Here is a 15,012-nt window from a genome sequence, read left to right on the forward strand (position 1 = left end):
TGTCTTTCAGACAGGAAGAGCAAGACTGTTTTGCCATCGGGTAGGTCCGGAATGGATGGAAGGGATGAGTGAAGGGAGTAGAGACCAGTATCACAAAACTCGTTAGTATTGTGGCAAAGATACAAAACAGGAAAAGGATTTAACTTCGTTAGGAAAACGACCCTAATGTTGGAAATTAACATCATGTTGTCCCATGTATTTATTTTCCAAGCTATAGCACAATATTTTCCATACAGCAGGTTTTAAAGGACTAAATAGTTTGATCTGCTTCATGTTTTTCATTTTTACCATGGAAAAAATATTGAAATATTGCGGCACTGGTATCGTCACAGGGCTAGTAAAGACAAATGCCTGATCCCTGCTTTCCGCTTGGCCCACTCCTCGTTCTGACAGCCTGTCGTGTGCAATCACTGTAGGATTACTCACACGTTACTGGGCCAGAGCAAAGACAGGCGCAGGCAGGCTGGACAGACTGCTGAACCAGCACCTAGCCTGGCTTGGAAAACTAACACTGAGCCTCACTGTGTCTCACTGAGTGAGTTAATGTGTGAACGACCAGGAGAGGGTCTAAGGGTGAGGCGATTGATGTGTGGAAATTGGCTGTTGTACTAGGCGTTACCTGGGTACAGATTAGTCCCTCCCTCTGTTTGACCTCCCCCCTTTCCTAGCAATAAGTAGTACACTCAGGATTTGAGTGCCCCCAGTTTTTGTGCTATGCCCTTGTGTGTATTAATTCTATAAGTGATCTCAGATGCCTTGTTTTATCTGTGCTGCTTGCTTCCAAACAAAGGAGAGCAGTAGGAGGCTAGCCTTGGGCCCAGTCAAATATACGGCATGTTAGAAGCATAGTGGAGTTGACCAATGCAGCTCCATGGAGGCAGTGTGAACTGACAGAGCATCGGCCCAATGCAATCTCTCTGCATCACACTCGCCCCCTCCCACGGTGCTCACTGGCTGAATGGCTGCATTCTGTCTTAACCAGTAAGAGGTCTTGAGAGATGTGGGGGAGTACAGGGAAGGCTCCGTGCTGTGTGTGCCCCCTCATGTGGGTCTCTCTGCCTGCCCCCAGCAGCATGCAATGGATGTTGTGAATAATTCCCCTGTGTGTGTGTGTTTGTGTGTGTAAATGAGTGGTGGGCATGTGGGCCTGTACACACGCGATGAGAGGGCCTGTATTGCTAGAGAGAGAAGGACGAGGAGGTCAGCTTGTAAATAGAGCGTGGAGCATGTGTACATTGTGTATACAGCTCAGTGCTGTTTATCTCCTATGGCAAGGGTCGGCAACAAGTTTTATATTTTTTTGTAAATACAAATCACCTGGAATTCAGCAAAAATGTGTTTAATTTAGAAAATCTGTTCCCAAGTATTTCCACAAATACAAAAAGAGATATGTGATCTTGTCCCAATGTAACCGGGGTATGGGCTTAGTTGTGTTCAGTTTGCAGTGTACAAATGATTATGATTATTTTCTGGCCCCCCCAACCATCAGCTCCCCCCAAAAACTGTCCTGCGGCTGAATCTAGTTGCCTACTTCTGCACTGTAGCAAGCTCTGATGTTGTGGATCCATCCATGATTGCTCTGTTTGGTAAATGGTGACTATTGAATGTTCATACCTGAGAGGGTTAAATCTAGACTTGGTTTCCTCTATCATAATTGCTCATATTTCACCCCAGCTTCCAAAGTAACCCTGATTCAGATGACCATCCTAACCATGCTAGATTACAGAGATGTCATTTATAAGGTACGGGTGCTGTCGAGAGGCTAGATGTTCTTTACCATTCGGCCATCAGATTTGCCACCAATGCTCCTTATAGGACACATCACTGCACTCTACTCCTCTGTAAACTGGCCATTTCTGAAAACCCGGCACTAGGCCCACTGGTTGATGTTTATTTATAAAACTCTCTTAGGCCTCACTCACCCCGATCTGAGATATCTACTGCAGCCCTCATCCTCCACATACAACACCTGTTCTGCCAGTCACATTCTGTTAAAGATCCCCAAAGCAAACACATCCCTGGGTCACTCCTCTTTTCAGTTCGCTGCAGCTTGCTACTGGAACGAGCTGCAAAAAAACACTGAAACTGGACAGTTTTATTGACACTTTGTTTGTACCATGTTTGTGCTGCTACCATGCTGTGCTGCTGCCATATTGTATTGCTACCATGCTGTGTTGTTGTCTTAGGTCTCTCTTTATGTAGTGTTGGTGTCCCTCTTGTTGTGATTTGTGTTTTGTCCTATTAAAAAAAATATATATATATTATCCTAGCCCCCGTTCCCGCAGGAGGCCTTTGGCCTCTTGGTAGGCCGTCCTTGTAAAGAAGAATTGTATCTTAATTGACTTGCCTAGTTAACTAAAGGTTACAGTGCATTCGGAAAGTATTCAGACCCCTTGACTTTTTCCACATTTTGTTACATTACAGCCTTATTCAAAAATTGATTAAATATTGTTTTCCCCTCATCAATCGACAAACATTACCCCATAACGACAAAGCACAAACAGGTTTTTAGAAATGTTTGCAAATGTGTATAAAAAAAACCCTGAAATATCTTATTGACATAAATATTCAGACCCTTTGCTATGAGACTTGAAATTGAGCTCAGGTGTATCCTGTTTCCATTGATCATCTTTGAGATGTTTCTAGAACTTGATTGGAGTCCACCTGTGGCAAATTCAATTGATTGGACATGATTTGGAAGGCACATACCTGTCTATATAAGGTCCCACAGTTGACCGTGCATGTCAGAACAAAAACCAAGCCATGAGGTCGAAGGAATTGTCCGTAGAGCTCTGAGACAGGATTGTGCCAAGGCACAGATCTGGGGAAGGGTACCAAAAAATATCAGCAGCATTGAACGTCCCCCATGAACACAGTGGCCTCCATCATTCTTAAATGGAAGAAGTTTGGAACCACCAAGACTCTTCCTAGAGCTGGCTGCCCGGCCAAACTGAGCAATCGAGGGAGAAGGGCCATGGTCAGGGAGGTGATCAAGAACCCGATGGTCACTCCAGAGTTTCTCTGTGGAGAAGGGAGACCCTTCCAGAAGGACAACCATCTCTACAGCACTCCACCAATCAGGCCTTTATGGTAGAGTAGCCAGACGGAAGCCACTCCCCAGTAAAAGGCACATGACAGCCCGCTTGCAGTTTGCCAAAAGTCCCCTAAAGGACTCTTAGACCATGTGAAACAAGATTTTCTTGTCTGATGAAACCAAGATTAAACTCTTTGGCCTGAATGTCAAGCGTCACGTCTGGAATAAACCTGGCACCATCCCTACGGTTAAGCATGGTGGCAGCATCATGCTGTGGGGATGTTTTTCAGTGGCAGGGACTGTGAGACTAGTCGGGATTGAGGGAAAGATGAATGGAGCAAAGTACAGAGAGATCCTTGATTATTTATTTTTTGAACTGCTCCAGAGCAATCAGGATCTCAGACTTGGGCGATGGTTCACCTTCCAACAGGACAACAACCCTAAGCACAGCCAAGAAAACGCAGGAGTGGCTTCGGAACAAGTCTCTGAATGTCATTGAGTGTCCCAGCCAGAGCTCGGACTTGAACCCGATCAAACATCTCTGGAGACCTGAAAATAGCTGTGCAGCGACGCTCCCCATCCAACCTGACAGATCTTGAGAGGATCTGCAGAGAAGAATTGGAGAAACTCCACAAGTACAGGTGTGCCACGTTTGTAGCGTCATGCCCAAGAAGACTCGAGGCTGTAATCGCTGCCAAAGGTGCTTCAACAAAGTACTGAGTAAAGGGTCTGAATACTTATGTAAATGTCATATTTCAGTTTATTTTTTATAAATATAATTACATAACATTTTATAGTGTAATATTTAATCAATTTTAGAATAAGGCTGTAACGTAACAATGTGGAGATAGTCAAGGGGTCTGAATACTTTCTGAATGCCGGGTAAATGCAAATATAAAGAGGGGCCTACACTCTGGAGTTGGGGTGCATTACTGCTGCTTTGACTTGTAAAGGCTGCTACACACTTTACGCAATGTTCTGTTTTTTGTTACCTTCTTAACCTAACCTCCCTGTAAACCTTTACATACAGTATGTGTACATTTGTGACCTGCAGTTATTACATCATACAGTCAGTTACATCAGAGGTGAAGACTCTTTTGGGAGAACTGATTTAGAAATACATTTGCCAATGTGATTTATAGTGTTACTGTTGATTTTACTTGTCATTTAGTACTGATCAGAGAATTACTAGACTGAGTCCCTAGAGATTACTTCAGGGGAAATGCCTTGTCTGGTTGCCAAGTTGAGGCTTTTCTGTTTGGGTCAAGAAGCTTAGAGCTAAAGAGGCTTGGTTCTAATGTATCGATCAATTAAGAGTTTAAAATATAAAAAATAATAATTATGCCTCCCCAGGACAAACTCCTGTGTGATCTTCCTTGTAGGTTACACACCTCGTCGTCATGACCTAGCCCTTTAGAATGTGTAGGCTATTCATGCTTGTATGCATCGCTAATTGATCCACTTCAAAGTTGTAAAGCCACTCAAACATTGTCATTGATTCTAAATATGTAATGTGTGACTGTTAGCTGACCGTCATGTGATGTTGTGTTCCCTTCCAGGAGATGGCCATTATGCTGTGGACAGAGAGAGGAACAGAGTAATGAAGGCACAGCTAGAGGAAGAGCTGAAGCAACTGGAAGATGAAGTCTCAGACTGTAAGAGGAAGCACAAACACATATACCGTATAGTCCGTTTGTATACTTCTTGTATGTATACTGGTTTTTCTGTAATACATTTTTAAAAATAAAAACACATATACCATATATTGTATGCCATCACAACACCGACAAGTCTGACATGCTAATAGTTGGGTCTCTGTTCTTGAACAACTGGGTCTGGGACTGTCAAATAAATACGTGTGTGTGTGTGCAGCCTTCTCCAGTACAGGCTTCGACTGCCATACATCTCCAGTGTTTAGCCCAGCCAACCCAGAGAGCTCCATCGAGGACTGCCTGGCTGTTCTGGGCGACCGGGTGGCCAGAGACCTGGACACACACCTGGCCTCTACTGTACACACACTCCTCAGTGCGTGAGTATCTGTTCTGCAGTGTACACCCAGCCTAATATTGTGTGTGTGTGTGTGTCAGTCAGTCAATGAGCAGCCAGTTGTAGTGTTGTTCACTATTCACCCTTTTAAAAAGAGAACTAATTAGTTAACTCGATGTATGCCTGAGAAAAGGTATACGTTTCAGTCCTTGAAATACAGTCTGCTCAGCAGGGCCTGGGTGGCTCACCTGTACTGTAGGCCTGAAGTCAAACTCAAGGTTGATTGTGTCTTTCATACCGCCGTAGGGAAAATGTTCCTGTGTAGCAAGTTCAGAACAGCACACAGACCTTATGAAAGTATTGCATGACTACTTCAAGGTTTATTTTTAATCTTTTTAATGATGACATTAGATTCCAAGAATCCCTAACATAGGTTTAGTCAATGGCACACAACCATCAGATAGGCTAGCCTACCATTCATTTTCTCAAGTTACAGAAATGCAAGGACATTACTCATATCACGTAGGCTAGGTGTGTGTCTAATCTAGGTTAGTCTTATTTATAAACCAGCTCTCAGTGGCACATGCATTTCAATTTCTCAAATTACTTTGAATGATCACTGAGGGGTGTTAGTGTGTGCGAGCAGTTTGTGAACTTGTATAAACCAACCCTGTTATGTTTCCAGCCTGAGCCCCCGTGTGTTTGTTTGACAGCCCGCTGGACTACGAGCATTTCAGAGAAGCAGCACAAGACATCTCCTGCCACACGCAGAGTGGCTGGAGCAAGGTGAGGGATCTCTCTACTGTTCACCTGCAGTTACTGACTCTGACTGACAACCTATGAGGTCTAGCTCAGAAACAACCCATACGATTTTTCCCCTAGCTCTTTGGCCTATGGAATTTGCCGATCTGAAGAATCTGATAGGTGTAAACATCATGGTGGAAGCCTGTTTGTTTAAAAAAATATATTTTATTTAACCTTTAACTAGGTAAGTCAGTTCAGAACAAATTCTTATTTACAATGACGGTCTACCCCGGCAAAACCCGGACGACGCTGGGCCAATTGTGCGCCGCCCTATGGGACTCCCAATCACGGCCGGATGTGATACAGCCTGGATTCGAACCAGGGACTATAGTGATGCCTCTTACACTGAGATGTAGTGCCTTAGACCGCTGCGCCACTCGGGAGACCTTTGCGGCTACCTATCCTGGTTGCTTTTGGACAGTGTCTTGAACGGGACACTGCCTTCCCCTGTCCCCAGGTGCTGGTGCCATTGGTGCTGCTGCAGGCCCTCCAGGGAGAAGGACAGATCCTGGCCCACCTGCTACCTCTGGGGGTCCGTTTCCTGGAGGAGGCTGAGGCAGACTACGTCATCCAGCAGGGAGGATGGGTGAGTGGACACTGGACAAGGGGATGGGTGGTACATATTGGTAGGATGGGACGGGACGGACCAAGAATGAACCACTTATTAATTTCTCATACGAAGTTCAAGCAGATAAATGTTTCAGCCTTGACCTGTTGGCTGCTGTACACAGTATAGCCAGAGTAGGGCGCCAAATATCCACTGTACATGGTTGGCTATAAGGGAATTTTGTCTTTGTTGGTAATGAATTTTGATAAACCAGAACATAACGATAAAACTTAAGTGCATAATATGTTAACATGGATGTTGTTGTTGGTAAAGAGTTGTTGTAAGGGTGCTTGGTTTATCACCATTCTACGCTGAACAAAAATATAAACGCAACATGCAAAGTGTTGGTCCCATGTTTCATGAGCTGAAATAAAAGATCACAGAAAAAAGGTTGTGCTCAAATTAGTTTACATCCCTGTTAGTGAGAATTTCTCCTTTGCCAAGATAATCCATCCACCTGACAGGTGTGGCATATCAAGAAGCTGATTAAACCGCAAGATCATTAGACAGGTGCACCTTGTGCTGGGGACAAAAATTAGCAGTTTTGTCACATAATGCCACATGTCAAGTTTTGAGGGAGCGTGTAATTGACATGCTGACTGCAGGAATGTCCACTAGAGCTGTTGCCAGATAATTGAATGTTAATTTCTCTACCATAAGCCACATCAATGTCTTTTTAGAGAATTTGGCAGTACGTCCAACTGGCCTCACAACCGCAGATCACATGTAACCATGTCAGCCCAGGACCTCCACATCCGGCTTCTTCACCTGCGGGATAGTCTGAGACCAGCTACCCGGACAGCTGATGAAACTGGGTTTGCACAGTGAAGAATTTCTGGACAAACTGTCAGAATCCGTCCTGGGGAAGCTCATCTGCGTGCTCGTCGTCCTCACCAGGGTCTTGACCTGACTGCAGTTCGGTGTCAACCGACTTCAGTGGGCAGATGCACACCTTCGATGGCCATTGGCACGCTGGAGGAGTGTGCTCTTCATGGATGAATCCCAGTTTCAACTGTACAGGGCAGATGGCAGACAGCATGTATGGTATCGTGTGGGTGAGTGGTTTGTTGATGTGTGTGAACAGAGTGCCCCGTGGTGGAGGTGGGGTTATGGTATGGGCAGGCATAAGCTACGGACAACGAACACCATTGCATTTTATCGATGGAAATTTGACTGCACAGAGATACCATGACGAGATCCTGAGGCCCATTGTCGTGCCATTCATCCGCTGCCCATCACCTCATGTTTCAGCATGATAATGCATGGCCGCATGTTGCAAGGATCTGTACACAATTCCTGGAAGCTGCAAATGCCCCAGTTCTTCCAGACATGTCACCCATTGAGCACGTTTGCGATGCTCTGGATCAACATGTACAACAGCGTATTCCAGTTCCCGACAATATCCAGCAACTTCACGCAGCCATTGAAGAGGATTGGGACAACATTCCACAGGCCACAATCAACAGCCTGATCCAACTCTGTGTGAAGGAGATGTTGCGCTGCATGAGGTCACACCAGATACTGACTGGTTTTCTGATCCACACCCCTACTTTGAAAATGTTTTTGCAATCGTATTTGTTTTTTACCTTTTTTTATTTAACTAGGCAAGTCCGTTAAGAAAAAAATCTTATTTACAATGACGGCCTACCCTGGCCAAACCCGGCCGACGGTGGGCCAATTGTGCGCCGCCCTATGTGACTGGGACCATTGGATGCATGTCTGTATTCCCAGTCGTGAAATCCATAGATTAGGGTCTAATGAATTTATTTAAATTGACTGATTTCCTTATATGAACTGTAACTCAGTAACATCTTTGAAATTGTTGCGTTTTTTATATTTTTGTTCAGTGTAGATTGGGCTCACAATTGTGAAGTGCCCCTGTGCTGAGAGGCTGCTTGACACCTGTCCTCTAATCCACCCAGCATTTAATAAACCCGGGACTCATTTAAAACTCCGGCAATCCTAACTGAACCTAGTTTAAGTGAAATGTAGTCTAAATATGCAGTGTTTAGACAGGCAGCCCAATTCTTATCTTTTGCCCAATTATGGGCAAGAGATATTATCTGATTGGTCAAAAGACCAATAATAATTGCTGCCTCTGTAAATGCATCCAGATTTTCTCATTATGTAAATTGGAACTGATAGAAGGGTTGTTCCATTTGATTTCAATCACTTTTTGACCGCCACACTTTTTTTGAACGAAACGGTCTATACATTTTCACCCATGGTAGAAGTGGTCAGAAAGTAACTTTTTTTTAACCTGAATGCCAAAACATTTAGGAGATGGAGGTTCTCAAAATTTACCCATTTTACATACCCTACTATGAGACATGTCTTCATCAATGGAAAATATAAACTGTTTGAGTTGTCATTTTAAAAGTTTACAAATAGGGATCTCAAATAGTCATTATCTAAAAACGTCATCCGATTTTTGTATTTTTGCATATGTTGAAACTCTCATTTTACATAATCGTAGGTTTTTGTGTTGTACCCGCCATCAGTTTTAACTGCTGTTCAGAATACTCTTGAAAACAGTGTGGGTGTCATGTTTTGGCTGACATGTACATAAAATTGAAAGGTCCATTTTTCAAATGGTTCCACACATCAGAGAATGTTGACATGAATGGGAATATCAGTTTTACATAGAAAATCTATTGAAATCATAGAAGTATAGATGGAATATACTTTCCCATTTTAAGTTGACATTCGACGGTGGGTGGACCAGCGGCCATCTTTGTGGTAGTAATAGGAAGTTAACACTGATCTGAAGGGATATGGCTAGTCTACGAATTCTATTTCTATGCTTGAAATGCCACCCACCCTGCATTCAAGAGTATGCTGTGTCTTAACTAATGGCGGGAAAACAACTCCGATTATGTAAAGTAGGGTATAAACTACCACATATGTGATAGACATTAAGAAATAAATAAAAAATTCACCAAGAAATTGTGGTTTGACAACCCTGTTTTTTGTAAACTTTAAAATGATATCAAACTCAACCATTTATCTTTTCCAGTGAGGGAAAACATGGATGTCTCATGGTTGGGTGAGGTATGCAAAATGCATTGACTTTAAGCCCCTCTATCTCCTAAATGTTTTGGCATTCAGGTCCAAAAACTCAGTTTCTGACCACTTCGACCATGGGAAAATGCAATACATGGCCAAAAGGATGTGGACACCCTTTCAAATTGGTGGATTTCGGGTGTTTCAGCCACATCCTTTGCAGACAGGTGTATAAAATCGAGCACACAGCGACACGATCTCCATAGATAAATATTGGCAGTAGAATGGCCTTACTGAAGATCTCAGTTTCTTTGAATGTAGCACCGTCATTGAATGGCACCTTTCCATCAAGTCAGTTCTCCAAATTTCTGCCCTGCTAGTTTCCCCGGTTAACTGTAAGTGTTGTTATTGTGAAGTGGAAACGTCTAGGAGCAAAAGCGGTTCAGCCGCAAAGTGGTAGGCCACACAAGATCACAGAACGGGATCGCTGAAGTGCCTGTCCTCAGTTGCAACACTCACTACCGAGTTCCAAACCGTCTCTGGAAGCAACGTCGGCACAACAACTGTTTGTCGAGAGCTTCATGAGATGGTTTCCATGGCAGAGCAGCCGCACACAAGCCTAAGATCAACATGCAGGTGTAAAGTTTGCCGCCATTGGACTCTGGAGTGATCAATCACACTTCACATCTGGCAGGCTGACAAACAAATCTGGGTTTGGCGGATGTCTTCAGGAGAAGACTACCTGCCCGACTGCATAGTGGTGCCTGATTGCAATGGTCTGGGGCTGTTTTTAATGGTTTGGGCTACGCCCCTTAGTTCCAGTGAAGGGAAATCTTAACGCTACAGCACACAACATTCAACACAATTCTGTGATTCCATCATTGTGGCAACAGTTTGGGGAAGTCCCTTTGCTGTTTTAGCATGACAATGCCCCGATGCACAAGCGAGGTCCATAGAGAAATGGTTTGTCGAGATCTGTATGGAAGAACTTGTTAGCAGTTGATGTTACTCTTCAATAATACAGACCCCGATGCAAATCGGGGAGGAAAATAGGTTTATTCAAAGAGAACTAATCATGCGGGGAGGTAGATGTTCATTCTTCCCTGTCCTCAGTGATTCTCTTCTGTGATTCTCTCCCAGAACAAAGGGACAGGATGTACTTTATAACCCAGCCCTAGCCTGTGGGTGACCAATTTAGAATTCCTTGCAATAAAACTGGGCCACTGGCCAAATAACAAGTATCCTATTTCAGGTTCAATGTATAAACAATTTGGACCAATGAGAACTTGCTATGAGTCCTGGACTGAAATTCCTCCCATGTCTCTGACCCATTGATCATTAATCCCCTATTACAGAAAAAACACTTTCCATTAATCGTTAGTACTCTATTGAACTCTCGTCCTCTGCGTTGTGTATTTCTCTTTGAAATATTCTCACGAACTTGACTGGCCTGCACAGAGGCCTGACCTCAACCCCATCGAACACCTTTGGGGTGAATTGGAATGCCGACTGCGAGCCAAGCCTAATTGCCCAACATCAGTGCCCGACCTCACTAATACTGCTGTGGCTGAATGAAGACACGTCCCCGCAGCAATGTTCCAAAATCTAGTGGAACGCCTTCCCAGAAGATTGTAGGCGATCGCAGCAAAGAGGGGACCAACTCTATATTAATGCCAATGATTTTCAAATGAGATAGTTCTACAAGCAGGTACCCACATACTTTTGGCTATGTAGTGTATGTATGAAAAGTTTTGTTCGAAGCAAAAGGGTGCTGTCAAAAAGTGAATTAAATCAAATGAAACAACCCAGAAGTCTGGCCAGTCCTGTAGAAAGTGGTTCTGCTGTCAATACAAATAGATGTGTGTGTGTGTGTGTGTGTGTGTGTGTGTGTGTGTGATGATGATTACTAGGGCTGTGACAGTCATGGAATTTTGGATGACTGTTATTGGTCAGCCAAATGACTGCGGTCAACATTGTGTATGAATAACAATTTGTTTTTCTCACACACAGGGCAGTTGAGTCGGTAATGTAGTTAGCTAAGATAATAAAGTACTAACTACAATACCGACTCAACTCTGCTCAGAAAATAAACATTCACTCAAACACCCTTTGGATGCCTCAGATGACTTGACTGCATGGCAGCATTTCCAGTCTGAGTAATGATTTGTCAGAAGAAATGCATAGTTTTGTGTTAATACAATGTAATTGTGTGTGTTAGGCAGTCTTACTTTCTGACTGAGGTCTAGGCTTACACATCAATAGGGTTTGCTAGCCGAGAATACTTAGCACCTAATTTTCAAACCGAGTGCGCACTGATTTTACATGGAGAATGGCTTTAAAAATGTCTTAATTCAGACGTCTACAGCGGGTGGTCCCTAAAACAGAGCGCGCTGAACGATCGACAGATAAACGCTCGATCCACATTCGGTGCGACGTGTGCGGGCCTTTAAGAAACCCTTAGAGCGTGTGCCAGAGTCTTGTATGGCAGTCAAAGCTCCCGACTCCAGACCACATCCCCCTGGCGACGGGGGTTTGAGTAGTCTTGGCCACTTTCCTATCTATGTCCGTCTGTTTTTCTCCCTATTGTACTGTCAACAACAGTAAAATACGTGGGACGTGTCAGAATTCTGATCTCCCTTAAAATAAAAATGGCTATAGTCTGGCACGGTAGTAACGATCTCGACTCTGGACCACACATGCCCCCATGGCAACAGGGGTTTGAGGCCCATCTTGGCGACCCTACTACTGTTTCTACACCCCCCCCCCCCCCCCCCCCCTTTATTCCCTGATGTCCTATCATAAACAATACAAATACCTAAGGTTGGTAGATCCGAACTCCTTTAAGGAAAAAATGGAAGACATCCTCATTGCAATCATTTGAACATAATTAATATCAGGAAGCAGAAGGGGGAAAAAATCAGTTTACAGACATTTTCTGTTTATATATTGTGGAGGCCTGAGCTTGTGTCTTAAAGTAGAGCACTACTGCGCCACAGACGGCTTCGTTCTACCACCATGAATGAGGGCACCGTGGCAAGGTCACGTGACCTGATGATAATAAACTGCTAGGGTAGCCATTATCTCTTGTTTCCATATGGGTTCAGTCTGCCTAGCGGTTAAGAGCATTGGGCCAGTAACCGAAAAGGTCGCTGGTTCGAATCCCCGAGCCGACTAGGTGAAAAATCTTCCATCGTTCCCTCGAGCAAGGCACGCAACTCTAATTGCGCCTGTAAGTTGCTCTAGATAAGAGCATCTGCTAAATGATTCAAATGTTACGTCAGGGATAGACCATAGACTGGGATAGCAGCAAGGGAGAGGGTGAGTGAAAAAGAGGGAGGGGTTTGAATGACACGCCAGTGAGATCTCCTATGCAGCGCAGATAAAGCTTCATTACTCTGACAGCGGTGTGTGGGTCCACTTCTCGACAGCTGGGTCCTCCCTTCTCTTCTTTCTCTCCACTCTCTTTTGGACCCTGTCTGCGCTTCTGCCGTGCTCAGGGAAGCACAGTCCTTGTGTAGTTGCTGCGTGAGCCGAGTCAGTTTCAGGTAGGATATTTATCTTGTGGTTTTTGGTGGTGCGTGTTTGTATAGAACATTTGATCATAGTAAGAGATGGTCCAGAGGATGGATGAACTCTGGACCGCAGGGAAGGGCTCCCGTTTCCAGCTCTCTTGACCGTGAAGGGTGTGTGGACATCTGAGTTGACATTTTGAGCACAGTGCCTGGAACACGAGAACCATCCACGGTCCTCTGACGGAGTACTTGGAACAGAAAGTGTCCGAATGATGATTTTTCCCTCCATCTATCTTGCACCTTTTTATAACTCAGAGGAAATTGAGCGATTGATTGGTTGAAGTTATCACAAATCTGATAGGAGGCAGATTTGATATAGAGGACAGGTACGTCATGCCCTCCTTGTGACAGTTGCCCCTCCTGCTGTGTTTGGTGGCTCTGACCTTGACCATGCCTTCTGTTTAATTACATGAGGAAACAAAAAGGATTATGTTGTGTTCACTTCATTGGGCAACAACAACACCAGCATCTCATAAATCTGACCCAGCCAGGTGGCCATGTGAGGGGGAGGGGGAGATTGAGTAAGGGAAATGCAATACACTAGGGAGACATTTTGAACAAGACAGCTTCCAACACAAAATGGACTAGCATGGTATGACTGCATTTGAAGCTGTTCCCTATGAAGGGTTTGAGTCTGGGACATACTGTAACTGTGTGAGAGCTTAATACCCTATGTAGCTGGTCAAAGAGTGAGGGGGTGTTTCTGTATTAAACTTAGCTGGTGGAGAGGTCGCTATCTGAACTTTGCCCTTGAGAACCCCCCCCACCCCACACACCTAACCTCTCTCTCCCAGTCTCTCTTGTTCTCTTCTGTCTGGCACGGTCCTGTTCTTCAGACTACACTAACTGCTGTGCTTCAGGGCACAATGAAAACTGCTGTGTGTTCTGACGGGGCACTTCAGCCATGTTGTATTACGTACCTTGTCGTCGGTTTAATATAACTGTCGCTAGGAAGTGACAAGACAAAAAAAAGGTCAGACACTGAATGCAGTTATATTAAAGTTGTATTTTTATTTTGGTGTGTCCACCTCAAACTGCTCATGTGACTAGTATGACTAGTTTTTTTTTTTATGTTGCTCACCCAAATAGTGCTTGACACCTTAGTTACAGCACACAATTGTAAAGTTGCTTGCCAAAAGTGCACAAACTGTCAGGCTAAAGCCCATATAATTTCACATTTTACTGTTTGATGTTGGTAAGAATTTGCATAGAAACACAGGCACAAATCATATTTGGGGGTAGGGTTGCAAAATTCCATTAACTTTCCCCAAATGTCCTGGTTTTCTAGAAATCCCGCTTGGCGTTTCCCGGAATCGGGAAGAAATAAGCTGGAAATCCGGAATACTCCAACTAGGATTTTTGGAAAACTGGGGAATTTAAGGAACATCATTTTGCAACCCTATTCGGGGGGGGGGGGGTGCTGAGAGCATTCTGGTCTTAGTCGGGACACGTCAGGCTGCACAGCCCTCCGCCATGTTATGTAAGAGACGTTTTTCTTTTGTTGTGTTGGAATGCTGCGTGCATCTCTTCGTCCTACAGTGACTGGCTGTGCGGCAGAGCAGAGGAAGCCCTGAAATAAATCCTCTGAAAAATCACCGGAGGCCAAACTGGCCTACTTATAGCCTCCCAGAGCAGTGCCACCTCTGTCCCCTGCTAAAAACTAAACCCAGATCAGATCCCCCAGTGGAGGACAGAGACGGTTACAATACCATCCCTGCGTCAGTCTTCTGTTGTGTCGCTGCAAATGGCTGAACCCAGGTCAGTGTCTACCGCTGCTGTCTGATACAACCTGCGTCACATACACTGACAGAGTGAGTAACACTACCTTTGGTGCTGGACACCTTTTGGACGCCTGGTCTCAAGTACCTCTGTCAGATGCTCCAGGGCCAAGCACAGTCCCGCTATCTGGATCCTTTTTATACATTTGAATGAAAGCTACATTTAAATGGTCTTATTCCTTTAGGTTAGAATTGCTTTGTTGCTCTTCAGCAGTAGTGGATGAATTG

General features: G+C 44.4%; 1 protein-coding gene across 1 annotated transcript in view; it reads left to right on the forward strand.

Moving 5' to 3' along the window:
• Window positions 1–15,012, forward strand: part of bcl2l13 (BCL2 like 13) — a 41,066-nt gene that overhangs the window by 10,814 nt on the left and 15,240 nt on the right. The window contains exons 3-6 of the mRNA XM_038986891.1: window positions 4,594–4,689; window positions 4,907–5,063; window positions 5,734–5,806; window positions 6,282–6,410. Of these exons, the coding sequence (XP_038842819.1) occupies window positions 4,594–4,689; window positions 4,907–5,063; window positions 5,734–5,806; window positions 6,282–6,410 (455 nt within the window). The remainder of the gene's footprint in view (window positions 1–4,593; window positions 4,690–4,906; window positions 5,064–5,733; window positions 5,807–6,281; window positions 6,411–15,012) is intronic.

Source organism: Salvelinus namaycush, unplaced genomic scaffold, assembly GCF_016432855.1.
Source record: "Salvelinus namaycush isolate Seneca unplaced genomic scaffold, SaNama_1.0 Scaffold6, whole genome shotgun sequence".
NCBI classification, from domain to species: Eukaryota; Metazoa; Chordata; class Actinopteri; order Salmoniformes; family Salmonidae; genus Salvelinus; species Salvelinus namaycush.